At 37.2% G+C, this 27,501-nt stretch overlaps 1 protein-coding gene across 3 annotated transcripts in view; it reads left to right on the top strand.

Annotated features, from left to right (window-relative positions):
• Positions 1-27,501, top strand: part of MED13L (mediator complex subunit 13L) — a 255,644-nt gene that overhangs the window by 139,826 nt on the left and 88,317 nt on the right. For all 3 annotated transcript variants that reach the window (XM_053927909.2, XM_053927908.2, XM_045200628.2), the window contains exon 4: positions 2,914-2,997. In XM_053927909.2, coding sequence (XP_053783884.1) covers positions 2,914-2,997 — 84 coding nt within the window. The remainder of the gene's footprint in view (positions 1-2,913; positions 2,998-27,501) is intronic.

Below are 27,501 nucleotides of genomic sequence, written 5' to 3'. Positions count from 1 at the left end.
TAGCATCTATGTGATTCTCTACATATTGAATGTCTAGGCTATAAAGAAGTGAAATATGTAGATATTTTTTCTCTTTAAATATTGAGTGTCCATCCCACTAGCGAGAACACATAAACAAAAGAAAAGTAGAATAATAGTATGAGACTGTTCATGGTTTTTGGTTACAAACAAGAAGAATAATGTTATTACACTGTGAGTAGGAAAAACCCTTGGTGTAAAGCATTCATTTCTCAGATATTTATTGAGCCACCTACTAGGACAAAGAACATAAAGTATATTACATAATGGACACTTAAATATTTGTTAATATTGTTAGTGAATAAGATAGAAACTGTGTCTTCCCCAAATTGCTTATAGTTTCTTAGCAGAAAAGAGCCATAGAAATGAAAATCACATAAGTAACTCATGATTCTCATTTGGAACCAGATGGCTTTGGATTGAAGGATCAGTAGTTTCCACGACTGTTTTGTGTAGTAGCAATAATAACTTTTTGTTGACATTGCTTGACAAAGAAATAGCATGTGTAGTGGGAACTCCAGGAGATATATTAGTGCAGAGGCTTAGAATCTCGGCATTTTCATGAGTTTTTTGCCTTTTTGCCTTTGTCCTTGAGTGGTCTTGGCTCTATGCTGCTTCTCCATCCCCCACACGCCCTGTTTGTTAGGTCTGGAGTGAAATCAGCAAATAAATTTGTGGCTATTACTTCATAGAAGGGCAAGGGTTTTGAAACAGACTTTATACCTTGTCTTCTTTAGTCAGAGATATTTTACCTGTTTTTTTTTTTTTCATATTACCAAAGCCTTGGATTTTTTTCTATCCATAAACCATAAGTTAATGTTGTTTTCTCTGTTACTGAATAAATGATTCTTTTTTAATCATTTATAGATTCAAGATATATATGAGAGAATGAATACTTTAATTTAAAGTGGTTTTTGTTAAGTGGGGATGCATGTCAGAAGAAGACAAGTTTAGTGTTTGATGTGATTCTGTACCTGTTACATGCCCTATTGCTTTCATTCTAAGCATCATTGATTTTAAGTTATACCTTCAATTTATAACAGCTTTTGGAGAATAAAGAATCATTAACTAGACTCATCAATTATAAGATGCATCTGGGTTTCAAAAATGAAAGCATTGAGGACACATGACAGCATGAGAGTCAGTACATGGTCATAGTTCGGCGTGCTGGCTCTGTGATCGGGTAACCTGGGGTTGACCCCAGCAGTGCTGTCTGTTAGCCCTGAGACCTGATCTGGTGACATTCTCACTGTGCCTCAGCTCCTTCATGTATAAGAATTGACATTATAACATTTATATCATATAGTGATGAGAGAAATGGTGGTGGTAGTAGTGATTGTAGTAGTAGTTTTTGGTAGTATTATTTGGAGGAAGGAACTTGATATCAAATAGTGGAGTTTTTCATTGGAAATATCTATATATGTAGTCTAGCTTAAAAATACAGTTAAATCTCGGGGAATAAACTGTAGAGATACCTTTTCAGTTTTGCTTCTTGAGTACTTTAAGTTTATTTGATATTCCATATTTCCTATCCTAACTTTAATGGAGTCATATATCCTGTAACCCTAGAAAGCAAGTTAAATTAGTGATCTTAGGAAAACAGATTGGGTTACTTTGAAAATGACTTTCAACAATCTTGTAGAAGTTTTCAAAATAAAACCAGTTAAAACCAGTAAGTTTTGTTTTTGGGGTTTTTTTTTTTTGCAGCAGTGCTCCAAATTGTTTCTGCCCATTGGGAGTTACATTGTGGCCAGCAGAAACTATTGCCACTTACTAATCGCTCCAACCTTTAATGAGTTGGGTGAAGGTGTGAATTGTTTTCGTCATCCTTGATGGTGTGGAAATTACAGAGGCACAGCCACATGCAGAATTCCCTATTGATTGAGTAAAGAATTGCTGTACGGCTCTTTCACTGATAGGTAGAACCTTGTATAGAAGAATCACATTAAGCTTTCTGGCAAAATCTATGTCATTTCACTGAATAATGTTAGAGATCACTGCATTTCATCAATTTCAAAATGTAGTTTCTCCCACAATTTCATATTTTTAAAACCACGAGTACTCCTTACAAATGATGGCATCTCACAGTTGGCTAGATGGCAGTAATGGTACAGTTGTCATTTGCCTGCACATGAGTGAACTTGGTCAAGGCTGTCTATATTGTTGTCACTTCACTTTAATTGTGTGCATTGTTGGTTGAGTTCAATTGCTATTTAACGTGTCTTCAGAAAGATTACTCCAAGATTTGACATTGAAACACAATGTACACAAAATGTCATGGACACAGAAGCAGGGCACAACTTAGTTATAGCAAATAGGATAAGATAGCAAATATTTGTTATTGAAGAAATGACTGTAGTTCTTTGCTTTCTTGCAAAGCCATAACCAAGTGGTTTATTATGCCTACAGAAGGAAAATACCTAAGTAAAATAGGCTCTGCTATGCTTTTTTTTTTTTTTTTTTTTTTTTAACCAAGATCCTTGCTAAGGGTTGCCTATCACATGCCAAGCAAGGAAGAGCCAGCATTAAAACTTGTAGAATGGGCATCAGTGACTCGGAAGAATGTCTATGAGGTGCTCTTAAGAAATGCTGCTTGGATTCCCAGCATTTCCAATGACCCAGAATTGCTGGAAGTGTGATTGGATTTGAAGTAATTCAGAAGTATAATTCAGGAATACATCGACCAATTAATTTTGCTTAGTAATAAATAATAAAAATCTATATCCAAAGTCAGAAAGTTCTTTAAGTGTAACATAAAAATTTAAGTGATAGGGAAACATTTTCATAGTTTAAGGGGTGATGTTTTTATTTCCACGTGTATGTTATCTGTGATCATTGATGCAGTGACTTACCAACTTATGACTATAAAAGTAATTCTTGATGTAATTATCATAGGTGCCTAATGGATAAGAACTTCGTTAGGATTGGGAAATGGTTTGTCCGTCCATATGAAAAGGATGAAAAGCCAGTCAACAAAAGGTGAGTGTTTACAATGCTTTTGTTTTTTTTGGTTTCTTTTGCTTGACCACAACTATCTTTGGGGAAGAGGTTGGTGAAGGAAGCAGCTTATTTATTTATTTTGTAATAATGTTAGTAGTTTAGATATACTAAAATGGATTCCTGGATCACATTTTATTAAATACTGTATTATAAAATTTTTGTGGAATATTAAAAGTTGAACTGGAAAGATGATTATCAATATTACCTATGTGTAAACTACTTATTACTACACTATTTAGAATTGAAATACTCTATTTCGTTAATTTTTTATTATTCTTTATATTTTTCCTTAAAGTATTATATGGCATAACCTTAAAAACAGTCGAGTGAATTCAAATGGTGACAATATTTACATAGAATTGATTGGTATCCCTTAAAAGTCAGTCAACACACCTTGATAATTGTCAAACTAGGACTGTGAATTACTTCTAAATAGTGCTAAACTTTTAATCATCAAAGGCAGTCTTTGATACTTAAACAAACATGGAGGCTTAGATTAATCAAAACAGAATCAAAAAACAAAGCCCTCAGAATCAAATATTTAACCTCACTGCTGAACACAACATAGATTTAATTGGAATCATGACTTGATGGTGATTATTTCATTCCCAAAGAGCAGGGTACACAATCTGTATCCTGTTTTACTACCCGGGATCTTGCCCTAAGCTAGGGGTCTCAGCTCCTGGCTGCAGGTAAAAGCTCTTGCAGCCTTTATAGTAGCTCTAAGGTTAGAGGTTTTGGGTATTTGCCAGAATTTTGGCTGTCACTTCTTGCCTCTTTTGGAACCTTTACTTTCTTAATTTCCTTGTTCCTATCGGAGATTCAGTTTTCAGCCTTCTCTGCAACATTTATGTCTTAAAGCTTTGATGAAGTGGTTGTAGAATCTCCTCATTAACCAAACCTAATTTATGAAAATTTGGGGTTTTTTTCCAAATTAGATAAAATAGGCACTGGCTTCCCCCCTCCCCCGCCTAAGTCACTGTGAACTTCCTTGAAATACTCTTCCTTCGTTAGTACATTTTAAATCCTTTAGGATTTATTTAAGAAGTATATTCAAATAGAACATACTGTGTCCTATTATGTATTATGTACAGTATTATCAAAGTTTGTTTGGAAAGGATAAAGATGCTTTTAGAAAGGTGTCAGTATGTATGGGTGTGTAAAAGTGTTTTTCTGTTTCCAGATGCTTTGATTGATGGAGAGGAATTTTTTCTTTTATTTATATTGATTTGGTCTAATACAGGTGTTCCAAGGACATAATTAGTATTTTTCTTCAATTTTCTGAATGGTTAAAATTGTGGCTTTTAATGTTGATGAGTGAATGGTTAAATATGGAATTGCTTTACCACAGTGATCTTTATACCATCATTAGTATGCCTCTCCATGCTTGCAGTGCGTTCCCCCCACTACTCCCTGGTGAATTAACCTCATGAGCCTCTCCCAAATATTTGGGTCAGTGTAGGTGTTTGGTCAATATGTATATAGGTGTTTGTGTGACAATGTGACAGGAATTTGCAGGATGAAGAGGAAGTGTAGAAATAAAATGATTGAGGGAGTAGCAGTTAGTATTTTAGTGGTGAAAAATGGTGTTTAAAAGTCAAATGTAGTTACCAGTCTTTTATATAGAGTAAGTGTAATGACTTTTTCAGTTTTATTTGCTGAGTAGTTCATAGAGCTTCTTGGTGGATGTTGAAGGAAGATCTCAATGGTTAAGTCATTTTGGATGGACAGAGTGACACTGTGGAGAAGGACATTTAGAATCTTAAGATTTGGGATCACATTCCATACCTTTCTTTACAAGTTCTTTGCCTTTGGACAGGGTGTTTAATTTTTCCTGAGCTGAACTTTTGCTTTTTGCTGTTACTGAGTAGCAATTACAATGTTAGAGGATTATTGTGAGAATCAAATGACACAATTTATGTGGTTAGCTTGTAACGGGAAAAAATAAAAATAAGTTTTCTTTAAGCTTAATTTTTTTTGTATATATCAGTTTAATGACCAGTGAAGAGGAAAATTTGCTGCCCAGTGCTAAACAAATTGTATGCACAAATTATTATTTTAAGGAATGTTCTTATATGATGCCATTACATACGAATAAAAGGAATATATTTTTAAATAATGGTATTCTAAACAAAGTATAGTAATACTAGCATATATTTATTTTGTTCAATATATTAGAAATATGATTGAACGCAAGACATTTTATGTAGCTAAAATAATTCTAACAGTGGAAACATGAATATATTGATGAATAGGTTTCACCTGTTGGATTAATAGCATATAATTCTTGAGTTATAATTTCTCTATGTATTAATAGCAAAACTAAGTCATTTGCTTGTGGACTCTAAAATAGAGTTCTCAATGTTTGATATGAAATTATGCTCAGGATAATTTCAGAAAATTATTATATATGTACACATATATAATACATTTGACCAGGCAGGTCCAAGAAGAAAAAATAAATTTATTCATACCATTTCATTCTCTATAGTGACATACCTTTTGTTACTCATATCCTTTGGACTGTAATAAGTTGGAAAGAAAACTCTGGCTTTCTCCTAAAGAGTTAACATCAAACAAAAAAATTCTGATTTCTAAAGTATATTGAATTTGAAAAAGCTTTTGCTTCCAGTATATGCTTAAAAACAAACCAGAGAAAAATACGTTTTTAATGTGATTTAGAAATTATTCCAATCACAGAGTTCCCTTTAGAGAGGTATTCATTCCCATTTATTCATTCATTCATTCATAGATAGAGTGGAAGGGAGAGAGAAAGAGAGGAAGAGAAAGAGCAATGTGTGGTTGCCTCTCATGTGCCCCCTACTGGGGACCTGGCCTGCAACCCAGGCATGTGCTCTGACTGGGAATTGAACCAGTGACCCTTTGGTTCACAGGCTGGCATTCAGTACACTGAGCTACTCCAGCCAGGACTTTCATTTCTAATGTAGTGTAGTTCCAGCGCACATTTGATTATGGAGAAATTTTCAGTGTATACACTTTAGCCTTTCCCATGCCATTTTTAGCAAAATAACTGATTGCCCCCTATAACAGTTTACACCTTTGATCTTTCCTAGGTATCAGACGTACAGTAGTTGGGTTAATACAAATATTGATTAACACAAATAACCAACTTGCTAGCGTAGTTTTTTAATTAATTAGCTGTCTTTTCTTAATGGGCAAACCTACCCTGCTCTTGGATGATACTACAAATAGCCTCATATGCTTTTAAATATTTTAATTACTTTTGTATGTCACACACACATGTGTGTGCACACCCGCCCACAATTGGAAGTATATTATTTTGACTGCCTTTTTGTTATTTCATGTGGATATTTTCTCTACTCTTAAGTCTGGGATTCTTTTTTATGTTCATATACTACCTAATGTACACATTTAAGAAATGTTCTGTCTTTTGCTTTTAAGAGCAAAAAAATGATTTTTGTATAACCAGATGAAATATGTTGATGTAGGAGAATATTTTTTTAGCACTTTAAAACTTCTCTTTCCTTTCTTCACCCTCCCCTCTCTCTTCATTGCTCACTTTTCTTCCCATTCTCCTCTTTCCTGTACTCTCCTTGTGATAGTCTGGTCATCAGTTTCCTCCCAGAAGTGCAAAGGTGAAAAGGCAGGGAAAGGGATCTGTTATCCAGAGGGTAAGCAGACACGTAAACAGGTACTTACAGTGTGAAGGGTAAAGGGAATCTTCTCCCAGTGTTCAGAAAAATAAGATCACTAGTGATAATTTCTTCAGTTTTTCTCGTAAATTTACTTTGTACATTTGATGCTTTTGCCACTTAATCTATTAAAAAGGAATAGCTGATGGGCAATCCATAAAAGAATATTAATGGGACAATTTGTACTTATCTAATCATACATCATTGTTTTACAGCTTTTTTTCATAGGTCCATAAAATATGTAGTCATTTTGTGCTGGTTTATCTGCTGGAAGATGTATCAAAAATACTATGTATTTTGTCACTTGAATATTGAAAGTTGTGTGAAAAATGAGAAGAGATGAGGTTGGAGTACTGGAGAGCATCAACATTTACAGGATGGGTAGGGAAAGAGGAATGTATAAAGGAGACTAAGAAAAGTCAATGAGAGAGGAGAACTGGAAGGATTGGTGTCACCAAAACCAGGGTTTTTTAAAGTTTCAAGATTAGTTAGCTATGTTTGCTGTAGAGGTAATGTAAAATCCATACTAAGAAGACTAGTAGATAAGGCAGTTTTGTAGACATGGTGAACATAACATGAGCAGTTTCAGTGGAGTGGTGAATTTCAGGTGGTAGTAACTTGAGTTTTCAATGGGAGTTAAAATAAAGATACTGAATGCAGAGCTCTTGGTGTTTTGTTACAAGTAGCTGCAAAATTAAAACTGTCACATCTAGGAAGGGAAGAGACCAACATTTAGCAAGAGCCTATGATAAAACTAAGTGATATTGTCTGTGGTTTTTTAAGTGTGTCTCACGTACCAGGCACTCTGCTTTGCATTTTCACAAACATTATGCATAGAAGAGAATGTTAAATTGAAATACTGGTTCAACCAGAGGTGATGATAGTTAAAACAGCTGCATGCCTTCCACGTGGTTTTGTCATTTTTTTCCTTCCTTCCTTTTTTTCTTGATAACCAAAAAGAGATTATCACCGTTAGGTTTTATTTTTTATTTGTCTTATTAGTAGTCTAAATAGTATACAATAACAATATACATCCTCAATATCAATAATTGATTCCTATTTTAAAGTAAAATGTTCAAAGATATACTGTCTACTTTCAAAAAGGATTTTAAACACCTTATAGTAAGAGGTATACCTTGTTTTTAACTCTGCTAGAGAGGTTGGGTGAGTGTCATTGTGTAATTCCTTTTTTTTTTTTTTTTTTTTTTAATTCCTGCTAGAGTACTGAAGCTAAGCTGGAAACAGAGTTCTCCTTGTTCACTAGACCATACATCCAGAAATATGGATACTTTTCTGTTAACTATAGATTAATCAGTGAATCCTTCTGAATTTTAGTTTTTACATTTATTTCTTTTTCTAAATTGTCTCATAGTCCTTACATTCCATGTGTGCGTGCATATGCTCATGCATGGGTACATTTATGCGTGTGTCTTTCCTTCTCTATTCCACCACCAGGAACATACTATATTATGTATATGAACTTTTTTCTGGCTTCTCCGCTCCCAAGTAAGAAGCCTTTTTGCCTAGCCAGAATTGTTCATCACAGTTCCTAGCAGAGTCTAAACCCCTTTACTCTTTTGTTTGTGTTCTTTTTCCCCCACTCTTTCTGTCTTCCTTGGCAACTCAGTTAACTTGACCTCTCTTCTCTGAGATCTTGCTCAGAGTTGCTGCCTCCTTGAGACAACTTTTCTAGCTGTTTTTGTCCCCCCCTGGCATTTTACCTCTGAGTTTTTTTGTAGTTTATTTTTACTACTCTTCCTTTTTTAAAAATGTTTATTCTTCTCTTGAATTTACACCAAGGAAGATGAGAGTTTAGTCTCCTTCCTCCTCTTCCCATTCCCACATTATTTCTAAACTGAATCTTTAAAATAGAATCATACTTTGGTGTTCAGTATGCATCATTATTTTTTCCTTTTATTCTTTTCGGCATCTATTATAATTCCTAGTACAAAGGATATTACAGGTGTGGGTGAATGGAACATACTTCTTTCCATTGTAAATCTATTTAGTTTGCCCTAGTATCAAAGTGGAAAATGAGGTCATAAAAATCATCTAATATGAGGCTTTTGGTCAAAATGGTGAAGTAGGTAAACATGGTACTCACATCCTCCCACGACCACATCAAAATCACAACTAAACTACAGAACAATCATTGAGAACTGCCTGAAGTGTAGCTGAGCAGTAGCCCTACAACTAAGGATGCACAGGCGAAGCCATATTGAAACTGGTAGTAGGTAGGGCAGAGACGCAGAGTGGACTGGTTCTATAGCCATATGTGTGGCATATAAATATTGGGAGGGATATGCCAGCTGTGGAAGCCCCCTGAGGAGCTAGGGGTCCCAGCCCCACACTGTGCTCCCTAGCTCAGGGTTCTAGTGCCAGAAAGAGAAGTTGCCATAAAGAAGTTGTGGCTGTGAAAACCAGTGGAGATTGTTGCTGAGTGAGAGGGAGGGCTGCTGCATTCCCAGATGTTCCTCTTAAAGGGCCCATGTACAGACTTACGGATGGACTCACTTGCTCTGAGGTACAGCTTGAAAGGCACCAGGAACAAATGGGGAGGAACTGAATTGTCTTGCTTCAGGGCGAGATCTGGGGGGACAACTTTTTCCCAGAGAGAAGTGCTGGCAAAAGCCATGGTTTCTTTGCTAAGTTTTCCCCCTGCAAGTGCAGGTGGGCACCATATCTGAGTTTCCATCAACCTGGCTAGCACTGGTTCCTTGTCCTGGTAATTCCTTGAGATCCCCACCCACACAACTTGCAGGCCCAGCCAAAGCTGCTTTCAGTGGAGTTTCCACAGAAAATAAAAAATGACCACCTTGAAATGAAGAATACACTAGAAGAAATCCACAGTAGATTAGATGAAGCAGAGAATTAAATCAGTGATTTGGAAAATAAGGTAGCAGAAAACACCCATTCAGACTACTCTACCCAGCAAAGCTATCATTTGGAATTGAAGGACAGAAACAGAACTTCCCAGACAAGAAAAAGGTAAAGGAGTTTGTCACCATCAAACCAGTGTTACAAGAAATGTTAAAGGATCTCCTTTAAGAAGAAGGAGAAAGGAAGGAAGTGGCAGGGAGGACAAGTGAGAAAGGGGAAGAAGAAGAGATAAAAAGTGTGAATAATGAAATGGCAGTAAGTATATACCTTTCAACAGTTACTCTAAATGCAAATGGAAAAGGTGGCTGAATAGATACAAAAGCAAGACCCACACATATGCTGTCTGTAAGAGACTCATCAGATCCAAGACACAGACTGAAAGTAAATGATACTTCATGGAAATGGAAACCAAAAGGAAAAAAAAAACTGGGGTAATAATACTTATACCAGGTAAAATAGACTCTAAAACAAAGGCTATAACTAGAGGCAAAGAAGGACCCAGCAATTTCACTTCTAGGTATTTATCCAAAGTAATCCAAAACACTAATTTGAAAAAACATACGCATTCATATGTTCATTGCAGCATTATTTACAATAGCCAAGATATGGAAGCGACCTAAATGCCCCGCCAGTAGATGAAAGATAAAGAAGTGATGCTTATACAAGGTCTGTCCAGAAGTAATCCAGCCATGTAATATGAAAAATAGAGACATTTATTGAAGAAGATACAAGACACAAGAAGCATTGTACTTAAGAAAGTGATGCAGTCCCCTTCAAAGTAGGCACTTTGGGACCTTGCACAGTTCTCCCAATCACCATCAGCTGCCCTGTCATATTTTCCCAAATCTCATCAGCTGTCTGAAATCTCTTCCGTTTCCAAGGTGACTTTAATTTTGGGAAAAGCCAGAAGTCGCAGGGTGCTGAAACTGGACTGTATTGGGGCTAACTCACCTGGGTGATTTTGTTTTGCCAAAAAAACCCTGCACAAGATGTGATGCATGAGTGGGCATGTTGTGGTGAAGCTGCCAATCACTAGTTGCCCATAGCTGTGGCCTTCTGAATCATCTAAATAGTTTCCACAGAGGAATGTTCAAGCTTAATGCCAAATTTGATGCAGATGCATTGCTCTACTTGCTCAGTCATTTTTTAATGCGATGGCCACACAGTACACATGCTCACTCAACAGCGTCTACTGCCCCTGATTAGTATAGTAAAGTTGTCAGTGTTCACACATGCTCATTCCAGTCCACTCTCCTTGGCGGCCAGGTTACATCAATGTTGCAAACCGTTCTCATTATATTAACAGTGGCTGGACTTTTCCTGGATAGACCTTGTACATAATGAAATATTACTCAGCTCCAAATAGAATGAAATCTTGCCATTTGCAATAACATGGATAGACCTAGAGGGTATTGTGCTGAGTGAAATAAGTCATACAGAGAAAGACATAACATATGATTTCTCTTAAATGAGGGATCTAAAGAACAAAATAAACAAATGAAATAGAAACATACTGATAGATACAAAGAACATTTTGATGGTTGCCAGAGTTGGGAAGGGAGTTGAGTTAATTAGGTGAAGGGATTAAGAAGCACAAATTAGTATTACAAAATAGTCACGGGGAGGTAAAGTGTAGCACATTACAATAATGTTGTAATAACTGTCCTGTCAAGATGGCAGCATAGGTAAACACAGCTCGTCTCCTTGCACAACCACATCAAAATTACAACTAAATTATAGAACGACTGTCACTCAGAACCATGAGAAACCAAGTTGAATGGAAGTCTGACAACTACAGAATTAAAGAATCTACATCCATCCAGACCTGTAGAAGGGCGAAGATGCGAAATGAGCTGGTCCTACATCATGTGTAGTGGATAAAAATTTAGGAGGGATATCTTGGGAGCGAGGAATCCGAGCTCCACACCAGGTTTCCTAATTCACGGTTCCAGAGTCAGGAAGATAAATCCCCATAACTTCTGTCTGCAAAAACCAGTGGGGATTGAGTCAGCGGAACAAACTTCTAGAGTCCCAAGCAGTTTCCCTTAATGGACCCACACACAGACTTACTCCCTCTGAGCTCCAGCACCAGGGTTAGCAGCTTGAAAGGCACCAGTGGCATACGGGGAGGAACTGAAGTGTCAGGCATCAAGGCAAGAGCCGAGGGACAGCTTTCTCCTAGACAGAAAGGAGGGCAGAGGCCATTGTCCCTCTTCTGAACCCTCCCTCAACAGAGCCAGCAGGCCCGTGCCATAACTGAGACTCCATCAACCTGGCTAACGCTGCTGCTGCTTGCCTGGCCCTGGAGATCTCGTGAGGCTCTGTCCCACCCAACTTACAGCTGTCAGCAGTGGCTTTTTCCACATGAAGGCTGATTTTGGCTTAAGCTTCACAACTTCCTTAATCCTTTCAGGACTAGAAGAGCTAGCCTAGATTCACAGCTTGGCTTTGCCTGGGAGTCTCCAAGCCCAGCACAAGGAACAGCCATCTCAGATTGCTTTATAGCTCAGGTAGGATGGCCCTAGGCAGAATACTGGTGGGAGCTGACTTTGGTCTGCCCCACCCAGGAAACCCCAGGGCCTGCAGCACCCAGTGGACAACTGCAGACTACCTGGGAGCACCACCACCCTGGCCCTGCACAGCTGATTCTCCAGTGGAGGGCGGAGGTTGATGGTCAGTGGTCACAGCCAGTCCTTGCAGCTGAATGCCTGGGTAAATCCTTCCCATTGACCTGCCAGCAGCAACCAAGGCTCAACTACAAGAGGAGGGTGTACTTAGCCCACAGGAAGGGCACACCTCGAGTATCCAGCTTGGATGATAGAGGAGGCTGTGCCATTGGACCCTACAGACACCTACTGCATTAGGCCACACATCTAGAAACATATTTATGCACTTGCTTTTATTCTTTTAACTTCTTAAACACATTATCACTTCTGTAGCTTGAAGCGAGAAGAATGATCTAGTTGAGAATGTTTGCTAATTGTACAACTGTGCCCATTTGTTCTTTTGTCCTTAGTTTAATAAAAAAAATACTAAAATGTTTTTTTGAACAGGATTTAATACTACTTATGCACTTTTTAAAGCTTTCATTAATAACTGCTCTTTTTGAAGAATGTGTTCATAAATCATCCCAAATATTAAAAAAACTAGAGTTTACTTTTCTGATTGCAAAAAGATTGATGTTTATTAAAAATTGGAAAATGCTTAAAACCACATAGAATTATCTGATAGTATAATTTTATTCTAACACATAAATATGTCCTTTAATTGAACATGAGAATGTGTATGAAGTCTCTTTTGATAGTTTCTATATTCCTATACATTCATTCTTCCGCAGTGCTTGATGATGAGTTTGTGAAATCTTTAAAATTTAGCTTTTTAAAATAGATCTATTCCTATTTACTCTGGAAAAGGACAACTTCAGTCTACCAACGTATTATTTACAAAAAGGTAAAATTGGGCCTCTAATGCAAATATAAAATGAACAAATGCCATATATTTTAGCCAACTAATTGATTAGTGAGATGTTAAAACAAGGTCAGAGTAGCTAGATTGTTGTAGAAAATGAGCGTTTATGTACTTACAATGTAGAAGCTGTTTGAACAAATAATGCACATAAATTGAAAGAATAAGATTTTATTCTTAAATAACCATAGTTGCTTATTATTATGATGGGTATGCCTGTTGGGCACTATACAACATCTCAAACCTTGGGATCCACTTGGACACTTCTGCTCTTACTTCCTATCCATGTTGATTTTACTTTATCATCACAGTCACCACTGAAAACCCAGTTTCACAAAGATCGGACTTTATTGCAAAGAATATAGTACAATTTAATGTTGAAACAGTGTAATACCTTGAGCTGGTAGTTTGCACAGTCTCTGACAAATGTTTTGTTTACCCCTTAAAATTAAAAATACCTCGTCACACCATTGTGAAGTTGCAGCAGTGTCCTAGGGTGCTGTCACACTGTTGGGGATTGGAGGCAATAGATAATCTTTGGATGGGCATTTCCCCTGTGTGACACTGAAAGGACAAGTTGGCTGCATTTCAGAGTTTTCAATAAAAAGTTTTAACAAGTACTCCAGAGAGCTTCCAATTAGAATTGTTCAGTTTCTCTCCTTAAACTGCCTGCTGGATGGTGGTGGTGTTACTGCTGCCTGGTAGACTCTCTGTGTTTATCCAAACCCTGCCAAGTATGCAGGCTGTTCTGGTGGGCCAGTTAAACACGCCACTGTGATGCATTAGAGCTGTGGCAAAGCGGATTCTCCACCTTTCTGGTCTCCAAACACCTATAAACATTACTGAGCGTGCAAGAGAGCTTGCATTTATGTGGTTAAATTTACCAGTATTTACTACAAACAGTTAAAACTGAGAAAACTAAAATTAACAACAATAAACCCATTTTGTTAACATAGATAGCCCATGTTTAACTAAAATAATAATTCTCTAAAAGAAAAAATATTTAGTCAGAAAAGTAACCCTGTCTTTTCAAATCTCTTTAATGTCTGGCTTAAGTGAAAACAGCTGTATTTCCTGTCTGCTTCTGCATGTAGTCTGTTCTGACATCACACGTCGTGTAGCCTCTGGAAAACTCTGTGGTGCACTTGGGGAAAATCAGATGAAAAAGATAAATAACGTCTTCATGTTATTCTGAAAATAGGCTTGGTGTGCTGCCTGCTCGGAGTGGAGCTTTACATTCTCAGTGCTTACGAGAAATGTTCCTGTAGATGTGGTCTGTCCGCGTTCTGCTCTTCAGCGGGGGCAGGTGGTGCTCATATTCAGCTTCGCAGAGTATATGGTCTCTGTCACAATTAGTCGAGTCTGACATTCTACTGCAAAAGCAGCTATAGACAATACGCAAGCAAATGGGCATAGCTTATTCCAGTAAAACTTTACAAAAAATAGGTGACAGGCTGGAATTGGCCCTGGCCTCTGCCCTGCAGAGCAGAATTGCTGCTCAGATGGATTAACTCCAGCTGAGAGTATTCTGTTTCTAGTGTCACAACACTGTCTTTCTCATTTCTTCCCTCTGTCTACACTAATAAGGTTCATGATTACAAATTTAATGCAGAAGTAATTATTGATTATAGATAACTTTTTAAGATAAAAATGTACATAAGTATAAAGTTGTATAGGGGCTAGCATTTAGAATCTCCCTAGTCACACAAGAAATAATTAGACAACTTTGAGTCTTTATCGTAATGAATCAGAGCATCTTAATTCTTGGGTTAATTCACTAAAATGCACATACCTAAAAATGTTTTCAGCAGGCAAGCTAAGTAATTATTTTAGTCTATTTAAAATATTATTTGGAGTGGTAAATACATGGATATAGTATGAAAGTTAAAAGTACTCCAATGCACAAAATGGGGTAGGTGGAAAAGTGTCTTCCCTATTCCTTGGCCGGTCAGCCAAGTTTCTGGTGTTAGGTCCTACAACCAGTTTCTTTTTACCTTTCCAGAGAATAGTTTATGCAGATACATGCATGTGCATGTATATATTTCTCTGTTTTAAAGATTGTGCATCTGTGTAAAATGGTATACATACTCTACCCATTGTTCCATTGCTTTATTTTACTTAATAGCTAGATAGTGATGATACATTGAAGATCAGTCCAAGTATATGCATATAGGATTATTAACTGTTCGCAAGCAGAAACATGCTTTATATTCACTCCGAACATTTTTTCTTTCAGACTTACTAATTTTAGAGTTTGTTTTGTTATTTATATTCCATGAATATCTTTTCTAACATTTTTTTTAATGATCTTGCTTTGGTATTTGGTGCACATGAGTGAAATAACTTGACAAAGTTCTGCCAAATAATTTAGTAGTATTAGGAAGGTGAGGTGTAAACACTTAAAGCAATAGATAGTAAGCACTGAAGGTGAAAATTGGCAGTTTTGGGTGTGGGTTCAAGTGAAGAGAAGAGATTCGTGAAGTTAATAAATGGGCTTTGATAAATCTAAGGTTTGGATGGCTTGGGTTCGAGTCATGGTGAGGCAAAGAGCATCGCAAAGACACATCACCACACTGTCTCAAGGAAAGGCCTGGCTGAGTGAAGAGGAAAGTGTGTGCTTAGCAGCAATGGCAGATGAGAGAAGATGATGTCTAACAGGGGGACTCTCAAGTGATCCAGAGAGTTATGAAGAAATTCTTTTTATGTCTTTCTCTCTGCTGTGGGCCCTAGATACATAAAAGATGATGAATTGCCTTGTAGGGTTTGTATATGATTGAAGTCATGTGCTTGTACTAGGAATCACCTACACAGACTGTCTAGATGTTCATTTGTGGTGCAGAGCTGCTGTGAGTGAATTGTGCTCGTAGGCATTACACTGCTCTATGCCACAATGATAGATTATTGAGGTTTTTGTTTAGGTGCCTTGGTGAATGAATGTGGGCAAAGAATATGCACTTGGAGAATCCATGTAACATCAATATAGCAAGTTTAGAGCCATGATAAAATTTGAAAGTCACAAAGCTTAGATGAATTGTGATAGTTCATGAGGATACTTACATTATTCTATTAATGAATAACAAATTAGAATAGTTGCTTGTTAGAACTTAAGAAGTGCAAAATTCCAAAACTTAAGAAGAACTTAAGAAATAGTAGCTTGTTAGAACTTAAGAAGTTAGAACTTAAGAAGTGCAATGCTTACTTAGATATGCATTGTCTGGAGAGTTAAAGAATTTTTTTTTTAAGCTTAAATAGTAAAACTCAGAAAAACTGAGCCTGCTTTTTGAGGACCCAGTCCCAATTTGCTACTAAATTATGTCTACATGTTTTCCCTGTTGCTTTTGACTTCTTGCTCCTGCAGATTTTATTAGCATATCATGGGACTGTTTTTCCTTAGTGCCTTCTGTATTGTCTTATTTGGTCTTCTGCCAGGAATTTTAGTATTTATAGTATGTAGACTTCCTTCTCTGAGGTTAATTTATTTAAAGCTGAAGTATATCTTACATTATTGTGCTTGAGAAGCACCTAAACCTTATTATAGCATTAACCCGAATTTCTTTATAGTGCTCGCCAGTGCCACCTAATAGCCTGTCTATACGTGCTTAATCAATTTGCATCTACTTTAGACTTGAAGGGAAGGCACCAACAGAAATGCCATCCTTCTTCCTGGTGCCCACAGTACAGGTGTGGGTGTGTACTAAAGGACAAGTCGAAATGGCCAAGTGAAAAGCAGCCAACCTAGAGATGCTCAGCAGCATAACTTCAAGTTGGAAGGAGGGGAGCTAGTATTTGTAAGTTAGGGCTAACGTTTATTGAGATGTTGTGCTAACTGCTTTATGTAAATTATTTCTAATCTTCACTCTGTACCTGGAGCTTTGTGTTATTTTCTTTGGTTTTACAGATGAGAAATTGAGACCTAGAGAGTTTCAGTAACAGAAAGTGCTAGAGCTGAGAAGAGTATTTTCCAGAAGGGCAGGACCTTTGTGCATACTGCTTGTCAGGTACTTTGTGCTACTCCTCACAGCAGCTCTATGAAATTAGTGGTAGGAGTAGTGATAGCCCTAATTTTAGTGAAAGGGTGGAGACACAAAGAGATGTGTAACGTGCCCTAGGTCACACTGCTACTAAGGGCAGAGCCAGATCGATCTGCTTCCAAGACTCTTGCCCCTTATTTTTAACAAATAATAAGTACTCTAAAAAATGAAAGAGAGAACGGTAAAATGCAGAGGCTTAATGGTAATGTGAAATAATATAGAACAAACAAATACAAAAATAGGATGATTTACTCTTTAGCTTTTAGGCTAGAAGGTCTGACTGCAAACAATGGAACAACTATTGTGGAGACCAGACTCAAAGGGAAGGCTGCTGCGGTGGTAGTGCTCAGGCTTTGAAGGAAATCTCCTAATGGTACTTTTCTTTTATGGACCTTGCTTGCACAATGAAGCCCGAGCCAGGATATTTAAATGCATATTTAGAAGGAAGAAAGAGGTTTCCATTCTCGCACATTCTCTCCATTAATACACAGTGGTCATGGCACTTGCCCTAAGGGACTAAGCTGGAAACTGCTCTGTCAAGGATTCCCTTGTGGTGGTCACGTGGTTTGTATTTTCCCTAGAGTTGCCCAACGGGAAATCATTAGTGTAGTCAGTTATCTCAGATCAGTTTGAATCTTTAGGTCAAAGGAATAGAGATCAGGGGTACAGTGAGATTTTTTTTTTGTCTGCCCCTTGAAAGTGTACCTAAAAAAAATCTGACTGACTGGTGCTTATTAGTAAATGAAAAGATACAATTTATTTGTGGCATTTAGTCAAAATTATGGCAGAAAAAAAATATACTGAGTAAAAGAAAGGAAAACAATATTTGTTAGGCGAGGTATAAGAAAAAGAACATTTTTCTTTAGAGCTCAAAAATCGGGCATACCTTATTAAATGCTTAAGAAGACTTTAAGTTTTAATATTTAAACAATATATTCAAGAGATGTAAAATGGGCTAAGACCATAATAGATACATACTAATAATAAATTTTGAGAAAATTGCTTTGATAACCATGTGACCCTGTTATTGGTCTCTTAAAGCTGGGAAGAAAAATGCAGTAACAAACTATTTTTCTCTGATATAGGATGAATGTTAAGATACAAAGAATAATTTTAAGCATTCAGATCCATCATTAGAGAGATCAATAATTGAGTTAGTATTTAGAGACAGAAAGTATGACCCATCAATCAATTAGGAAAGCGAAGACAATATCCTGACCCCAGCAGAGTTGTAATTTATGTGATTGAGAATAATTTTTTAATTTAATTACTTTACAGACATATGTTTGGAAAGCATTCTAATGAAACATTAGGGTCAAGGTCTGAATATGTATTTATTTACCTTTCTTAGTAAGAGATTTTGGATTTTCACCAAGTTTATTTTTTATCCCTCCTTTCTTTTTCTTCAGCAAATAAAACATTTGCAGAACTCTGATAGATTTTTGGGGCTTTAAATTACTTTCATTATAGGAAAATAATTCTGCACACTCTTATAATATTTTTCTTTAGCTCCTGCTGTTCTTTTAGTGTTTGATGTATGCACTGAATGACCAAATGAGAGAAAAGTCACTTAAGACCAATTGATACATAATGGAGTCCAGTGGGCTGGTGACACAGTGAGCAGTCTCCTTCTTGCTTTCATAAGGAAGCCGGAATGTTTTCTTTATGAAACTGAGATATGCTTCTCAAGGGCACAGAGCAAGACAGAGCCAGACTAGAACTCTTTTCTCTCCTTTTCTAGTCATTGCACTTCCTGTTGTGTTGTATCACCTTCTGTGATTGAAGTGCACATTTGTTTAATTGGTATTTTTAAAACATTGTACATGCCCATGAAAAAATTAGGTCATTCTGAAGGCAGCAGAAATCTCACCTCTTCTGCTCCCCCATGATCCACTCACAAGAGGTGTTCACTATGAGTGGTTTCTTACGTTTCTTTTAGAAGTTTTACTCAGGAAATTCTAATATTTGTTGGTGAGTAATTTTTCTTTACCATAAAATTAAGGAAAAGTAAACACTTTCCATTTTAATTCAATTTCCTAATGTCCAAGTGTGGACTTTCAAACTACTCAATGCTACTGTTTAACAAAGGAATCCAATTTGTTATGTTACAGAGTTAGAAAGACCTGTGAAATAACACAGCTTTTTAAATAAGAAGTTAAGGGATTTGCATAGTGCTCCACAGTATTAAATTCCACTAAGTGGTTCCAAGATTTAGATTTCTGCTCTCCCCAGTAGTCTGTACTGCCTCTCAGTTCATTTTATGGACTCCAGAGTGAAATATGTATCACAGATAGGCATGTTTCATGTGTGTGCTAAAGGAGTCTCTGCAGTATCGAATCCATGAACTAAACACCCAGCACATAGCAGATAGGCGAATATTTGGATTGCAAAAATTTAATTCTTCACAGTTCATCAAGAAAATGAGGTGGACCAGGTCATTTTTAAGGACCTTTTCACAACAAATGTCTATGATTTTAGTTTTATTCTGTCCTCAGGGAATCGAGCCGTGTTTCTATAGACTCAACAGCAGTTGTGTTCAGGGGCTAGTCCTGACTACACTTCCCAGCAGGCAGAGTCTGCTCGTTTCCTTCAGGGTTTGGTGTGCTCTAGTGCCAAGTTGCCTAGTAATCCTTTTCCTTCAGGTGCTGATTCCAATTAAAAGGAAATTTTACAGATGTGGAAAGTTGCAAAATGGAGTCAGGATTGATTAGGCAACATTCAGTATGAATAAAAATCTAATCTCACATATTTCAGACGAGATCCTGAACAAAGGCAGTAGTGCCACTTATACCGGGTGGGGGGTGGGGGTGGGTATGGCTGACAATGGCGGCATGGCATTTGGGGCAGAAAGCAGACTGGAATTTAAGTGGTGGTGCTGGTGGTGGTATAGTGTGAAGGGTATAGAACATGGCCCATGTAAATAACCTTCACCAGGACTCAGCAGGAATCTCATCTACCTGTTACCTTGACATGGAAAACATAATGTAGTATGCTAATCAGTCATGGGTACACAGATACATGTGAAGTTTACGGGAACTCTAGGTTTTACAAAATTCAGCTAAGGAATTCTTGCTTTGTTTCATCACTATTAACGAAATATAAAGATAATATTCTTGGTGCTTAAACACTGCATAAAAAGGGCATAAAGGGTCATTCATAGGACTATCTGCAGAATGACGAACCTGCTGATTCTTCAGATAGAATATCAACAACTTGCTTATAAACCCATTTGAGCATATAATAAAAAACCAATGCTAGCTTGATTAACATTAAATCAAATAAGGCATAGAAGCTGAAAACCTCTGCAAGTTAAATTTCCTGAGATGTAAGCAGTCACTTCCCCAAACCGATAACGAATACTGAATTACCACAGTACTTTTAAATGATGTTGAGAAACTGATTTGTGGGCTCACTGATTTGTGTAACAGATTCAAAATGACAAAAAGGATATAAAAGGATCATTTTAAGCATTAAGTTTTGTTAGTAGTTTAGAAGATTGAAAGGTGCATAAAGAGTTTTATCTGCCCTGTAAATTAAAGCAAAATGAAATCATATTAAATAGGCTTTTAGTTTTATGGTAGAAAACCCAGAAATATTCCATAAGACTGTCAGGGTATATGAGGACGGGGGAAGGGCAGTTTACTTTACTACTTTTTATTACTATTTTCCTTGCCTTTTATTGGGTGATACAGTGGCTTGGATTTTGCTGTTGATTTTTGAGGGCTATTGATGTTAATATACTGAGAGTGTATACTTTCGAATAGGTACTCATCTAAATAGCCTTGGTTTTGCCTGAAAGTTTGTTTTCGTACGACACTGTATTTAGAAGAACAAAAGTTACTTTCCTGTTTTAATTTGTTAGCATATCTGGAACCAAACTAAATCGTGTAATTGCTTGAGTGATACCAATTGAGTGATTTGGCCTTATCTGTAATACGAAAGACAATGAATTCTAATTCCAATGTTTGTCATTAATTAATAATCAGTTTCTAAACATGACTTTCATTTTATCAAAATGTGTTTAAATCGTTTAAAAAAACGTTTTAGTTAGTTGAATTCAGTCAATCGTGTCTGTTGCTAGAACTTAGTTTACATTAAGCATAAAAAGTGAAGAAAGCATTCGTTATTTAAAGCAATGGTAAGTGGAGCTAGTATTTCTCACTTACTTGAAGAGCATTGCTTTCTTGAAGTACCTTCACAATAATTACATCAGTTCATGAAATTTCATCTGTTTTTAGAATTGAAAGAAAGAAGCTGTCATCATCTGAAAGTTGAATGTCTCAAACTACATTGAAAAGTAAAGATGATGTTGAATTACTGATGATTCTTGTTTTCTGCTCTGTACCCCTGTATTTCTCAGTTTTACATTGAACATGTATTACACTATTGATCAGAAAAAATAATACTGATTTTTTTTAAAGTAAATACAATACATTTAATTTCCTTCTGAAACTGTACACTTGAGCCTTGGCTGTTGTGGCTCAGTGGATTGAGTGCCAGCCTGCAAACCAGAGAGTCAGTAGTTCGATTCCCAGTCTAGGGCACATGCCTGGGTTGCAGGCCAGGCCCCCAGAATGGGGCACACAAGAGGCAAACACAAATTGATGTTTCTGTCCCTCTCTTCCCCTCTCTAAAAGTAAATAAATAAAATCTTTAAAAAAAAATAAAGTACACTTGAGTATTTTCTTTTAAAACTTAGCACCTGTAGTTTATAATGGAAATTGAGTGCTAAATGTTGATAGGACCAAAATATAAACTACTAAGTACTTGCAAAATTTATTTAACGATACTAAGAGAAAATCCAGGCTTTCAGTGCTGGGAGAGTGATTGAAAATAATCCATTAGTTATTTTTAAAAAATTTTTAAAGCAATAGCATTAACTTGTATTTTTAGAGGTTTCTATACTATATAAATTGAATCTGGAAGTAATTACGTATTTTATATGTCATCTTAATTAACACTGAGCCCCCAGCCATCTTTGTGTCTCTAGAGTGCTGCATGCTTCTGTGCCAGACTGGGCGCTGTGTGTTTCCATTATCCTTAACATTATGCCGAGTGCCAGGCATGTGCTGTAGGTATTTTAAGAGGCACTTTAGTGTGGTGCTTTAGAGCATGGACTCGAAGGTCAGACTGCCTGGGTTCAAATCCTGCTTTGCCACTTACTATCAGTGTGACTGTAGGCAAGTAAAAGTTAATTAATCTCTTTGTTTCAGCTTCTCTGTAAAAGAGAGTTGATTACTGTCTCCACTTCATAGAATTAGTATGAGAATTAAACGAGTTAAGTTTACGAAGTACTTAGAAGAGTGCCTGACATAGTTTATGCTTATTTATTGGTCAAACAAATACCTCATTTAATCCTCATAAGAACTTTTAGAAAATGATAGCATTCACATTTTATAGATGTTAAAAGTAAAGCTCAGGGAGATTATGTAATTTGCTTAGGGTCACACAGCTTTTATAGTGAATCTGGGATTTAAATTCTGGGCTGTCAGACTCTTAAATGTGTGGGGATTGTAAGTGTCTGTCTTATAATGGCGGTCGTACTGGAACATGTCCCTGGCAGTTACTTTATCTGTTCTAACCTTAACGTATCATGTCAAGAGTGAGTGATGCTTATGCTTTATAAAACTTGACATAATTATGGTCAAGTATGTGTGAAAAAATAATCAGACATGGTTCTAATGGGTAAAAAGGACATATGTGGAATTTTACCTGTTTCTAAGATATTAGGAAGGGAAAGTTGTCTAAAATTTATGATATTCCAAACCTCCTCCCACCAATACAGTTAAATAAGACATACAGAGTTATCTTTATGTGAGTGTAACAAATACCTGTTTGGGGGAAATAACATCGTTGGGAAAGGAAACATTATAATAATTATTCTGTGGAAAGTTTATGTTAATACAGAAAAAACCTGAAACTGGTCATTCAAAATATATACACTAAAGTCAAATATGGGATGAAACATCCTTATTGAAAGCACATACACCAGAAGAATTTACTTATCTTGTCTGTGCTATAAAAGCTTTTTAAAAACTTACTATATTTTCATGGTTTCATTACAATTTTCAAAAAGTACTTGTAAACCAGTAATACTGAGAAAAGAAAAGCAACACACTGATCATGATAAATGTATCAAGTATAATATCCAGAAAATACTGATTTTGATTACATTAATTAGACCCTTCTTCTCTACAGGGGGTTGATCAATAAAAACAGCCAGTATTTTTGAAGCAAAGACTCAGTTTCAGTTTTTGCAAGAAGCTTTACAAGAAACTAATTTTGTTCACACACCTATTACTTAAATGAAATGCAGAGAAAACCAAGTGGGAATTACAAATTGACATCTATTAAACAAGCAAAAAATAAACAAAATGACAGAATAATTGGTGACCCTCGCGAGTAACACACACACTTCCCCGTTGCCATTGTGGGAGTAAATGTCAGTAAGTCTAGGCTTAACCAGTGGTACAGCACCACAAAGTGAGAACTATGAAAGTCATGTCATCCTTTCACCTAATAATTCCATTTTTAACAAGTGATATTGTGGAAAAGACTTTTTCTCAAAGATGTTTGTAGTTGTATTACTTATGACTAGCCAATAACTGGAATGTCCCCTACATTTTAATAACTAAGCAAAAATGTTTGTCCAAAAATGGATTTATATTTTCATTATCTAGATTTCTTAAATATGTGTAATGTGCTTCCAAGTGATCAAGAGTAGAAAATGTGCATGGTGCTTACAGTAATATAAACAGTTTGTTAATAATGCTAAAGGTTCTGTACAAATCTTCTTTCTGAGTCCCAGGGTTTTTTACATGTAAAGTGAAGTTGTGGGGCAAAATGATTCCTGGCACTGATTCTGTGGAATCTGTGAAGCAAAACTGCAGGAGGTGATAGATTTTTGTAATTATTTTTTGTGTCTATGAAGTTTGCCCCTTCTCTCCTGCCCCATCTCCATTCAGCAGGTGCTTGGCTGATAACAAATGTGTCAAGCACAGTGCCCCACCCCTCCCTTTTGTGTAGGGTCTCAATAAGTCAGTGAAGGTTAGGTGAATTTATGAGTTACACCTCATTCCTGTGATAGTTTTTATTTATTTCTTTAAAAAACTTTCCCCAGTTTTATAATTGACATATAATTAGTTATTATTTCTTTTGTAAAACAGACAGATAAGCACCAAATGATATTCTTGCAGTATTTCTTTTCTGGTAAGCCTCTGGTTCTTATAAAACTATACAAAGTGTATAAAACTATACACTTTCTGTGTACTACTTTTCTAAGCATTTTGTATAATAACTTAGGGATGGGTAAAACCTAAGTTGCCAAGAAGTTAAGTAACTTCCTGAAAGTTAGACAGCAAGCAAGTTAAAGGGGGCAGCTGGGCTTTGAGCCTGGCAGTGTGGCTCTAGAGCCTGACCTTTTCCCTAACACTGCCACAGCCACTCAGACCTCAGCTCCCTGGACATGGTGGGGTCTCATAGCTCCGTGCCAGGACCAGTGGCCTGGGCCAAAGTGTGGATCAGGGAGGGTTTGCCATCAGACCCGGCAGTTCACATGCTGGTTGAAGATGGGGAACCTAAGCCAATTGAAAAATCTTGTCCAGGCTTGAATGAAGGAAGCTAGGCTAGGAGCATCTTTTAGAGAAAAAGACAAAAACTAGAATTGTTCTAAATGGGGGATGAATTTGGCCAGCAGGTCTTGTTTCCAAGTATCCCCCTTAATAGGGCTGCTCAGAATTCCTTTGGCATTATTTTCCATTTCCACTACTTTAAGTTTCTGGCTTACAAGCATCTAGCTTATGGGCTGTTGGAGTGAGAGGATGCCTGAGTTGGATGAAGTGGAGCCTCTGTCTTCCTTGGGCCTTGAGCTCAGTCACTGTTGGGAGGCAGTACCCGGATCATTCTTGTGGACTAGGGCATGACCTCAGTGCTGCATTCTCTTGAGTACCTTGGCTCTTGTATTCAGATCATTCCCTAGGGGGCAACCAGAGCTCTCAGATTGTGAACCTCAAACTGGGGCCCTGCCTTTTCTCCACCCCTGTTAGATTTTTGTATTTTGGAGACACACTCTTTCACTGCAGCCCGCCCTGAGTGCAGAGAGGGTGATGCCAGTGCTAGCATGTTGTGCACAGCAGTAACGGGCAGGTGTTACTCCAGGGCAAGTGCAGACTGAGAGTCCTTAACATGCACATTAACAGTTCAAGTCCAAAACACTGACACGTTCTGAGAAAGCTCACAGGGAAGGTCAATTCAGGGTAGTATATAGAATTCAGATTTCTTATTCTGAGAACAGCTCTTGCCAATCCTAAGGCAATAAACAAGAGACAGGCGGGAGTCAGGAAACAAACTCATAGACCAGTGATTCTGCTGTGCTGTTTAAAACAAATACTGTCAGTACTTTGCCATCCACATTGGGGCTTGTGCCACAGTGGGATGCTCTAGTTGATCATTTTGGAAGTCCTAAACAATATATTGGGAGTGTTTGTATTTGAAAGTGTTAGTGAACAATGTTAGTGTTTGAAAAATGGTAGTCGGCAGAATACAGTCTTAGCGAACAGATTATCAATAAAGTTTTACATAAACGGTTACTTGTCTTAAAAGCATTGTTTAAGAAAACTGTCCTGTTAAAATGAGCATTGCTGTTTTGGAGATTCTCCTGGCTTTGTGTTGTCGACTGCGTGCGTGCTGTCCCATTAGCACTGCCGGCTGTCAGACGCATCTGAGCCCAGAGCACCAAGTCCCCAGTGCTAGACTAACAAAGCGTCTTGCCACCTGAACCTGATGTCCTGTAAAGAAGGCAATGTGTACTTTTTGGTGCAGTTCCCTTGTTTGATCTTCACTAACATTTATCCACAAAAATGGATTTTGATCTGAGGGTTCATCCTTTAAGTATTGGTGTGTCACGTTCAGTGATCGTGACATCTAAAAGTGGCCTTGGTGAATAAAACTGATGTTAAGTCAGATACTTTCACGTGTCATCTTTCCATCTAACAACTCGGATAACCTGAAGTGATTTAGTAGATGAAACACATTTCCACGAATGATCCCTTTGTTGCCATATATTGAGTCTTGCTGTGTTCTGAGCATTTGCTAAAAGCTTTATGTGTATTTACTCACTTAATCCCCCGTTTTAATCCTGCAAGGTAAGAACTGTTATCTTCATTTTATAGAGGAGAACACGGTGGTAGTGTCCACAGTGTTTTCCGTAGTGGGCGGCATCGTCAGTCACACTGCAGGTCCTGTTGCTCTGCTCTGAAATCTGTGCCCTTCGTCTCTGCAGTCCATCAGTCTAATCAGTGAACAGCCTGGGAAGGGAAATACTTGATAAGAAATACTTATTGTCTGGCTTTTCTCCTCGTTGAGTTTGTCAAACATTATGTTCGTATGATGTATAATAAATGTGACAAAAAGAGAGAAAGCATCTACTTATTTTTTTCAATTGTTTATTGAGATCTAACATCATCTTCTACCAGTTCATTCTTTCATCCTCTGTCCTGATAGTGGATCTCCAAACTGGTGTACCAAAGACAGTCCCTTGAAGTTCTAGAAAAAAAGTTAGTGTGTTTTTTTTTCCTTCCTATTAACAATTCCAACTTTGTGTGTATTTTAGCACATACAAAGTACATTAGTATTATTCAAGTACCATACTTCATTGCTTCTAAATGTACTTTTCCTCATTTTAATATCTCAAATTGTGATTTTTCTTACTTTAAGAATATAATTAGTATTTTTTCTTAGTAGTTAATAAAATGTGTCTTAAATGGTGCTATCTTAGATTAAATTAAATACAGAGGTACATGTAGAAAATTTGAAAACAGATACCGTATTTTTTCAGACTATAAGATGCACCCCCATATTGGGGGGGGGTGCGTCTTATAGTCCGAATGTAGCTTGCCTGGCTTGGGGGGGGTGGCGGCAGTGGAGTGGGTTCCCCCCCGCCCCCCATTTTCCTCCTCTAAAACCTAGGTACGTCTTATGGTCCGGTGCATCTTGTAGTCCAAAAAATACGGTACATATTGGGGATGTGTGCTCATTTATTTTTTTTATTGGTAGGTGTTTGTAATCAGAATTTTTTTTTCAAATTTTCTCTCTCCTGTTTAGAATTCCTCCCATCATCTCTGTTACCAGGTGCGCTCTTGCCAATATAAGCGCTATGAAGTGCCTTTCCCAAGGCATGCTACTGAGGCCCATGTTAGAGGTGTTGAGGAAGGTGATGATCACCTGCAATCCGGTGATCACAAAGGTGTCAGAGAGAGCAGTGTCACTTTAGCACTCATTACACTCAGTGTTGTGCAGCTTTCATTTGGCCTTGAACCCATTCATTGAACAGTTCCTCTATAACATTTTGATCCTATTGATCTTCTAAACTCTCCTGAATTGATATTATTAGGCTAGTAAGCATTCAAACACTGATTGGTGCTGATCATCAACTG

The sequence above is a fragment of the Desmodus rotundus genome, chromosome 7, assembly GCF_022682495.2.
Source record: "Desmodus rotundus isolate HL8 chromosome 7, HLdesRot8A.1, whole genome shotgun sequence".
In the NCBI taxonomy this organism is placed as follows: Eukaryota; Metazoa; Chordata; class Mammalia; order Chiroptera; family Phyllostomidae; genus Desmodus; species Desmodus rotundus.
Note: the sequence above shows the minus strand (reverse complement) of the source record. Positions and strands in the feature narration are given on the sequence as shown.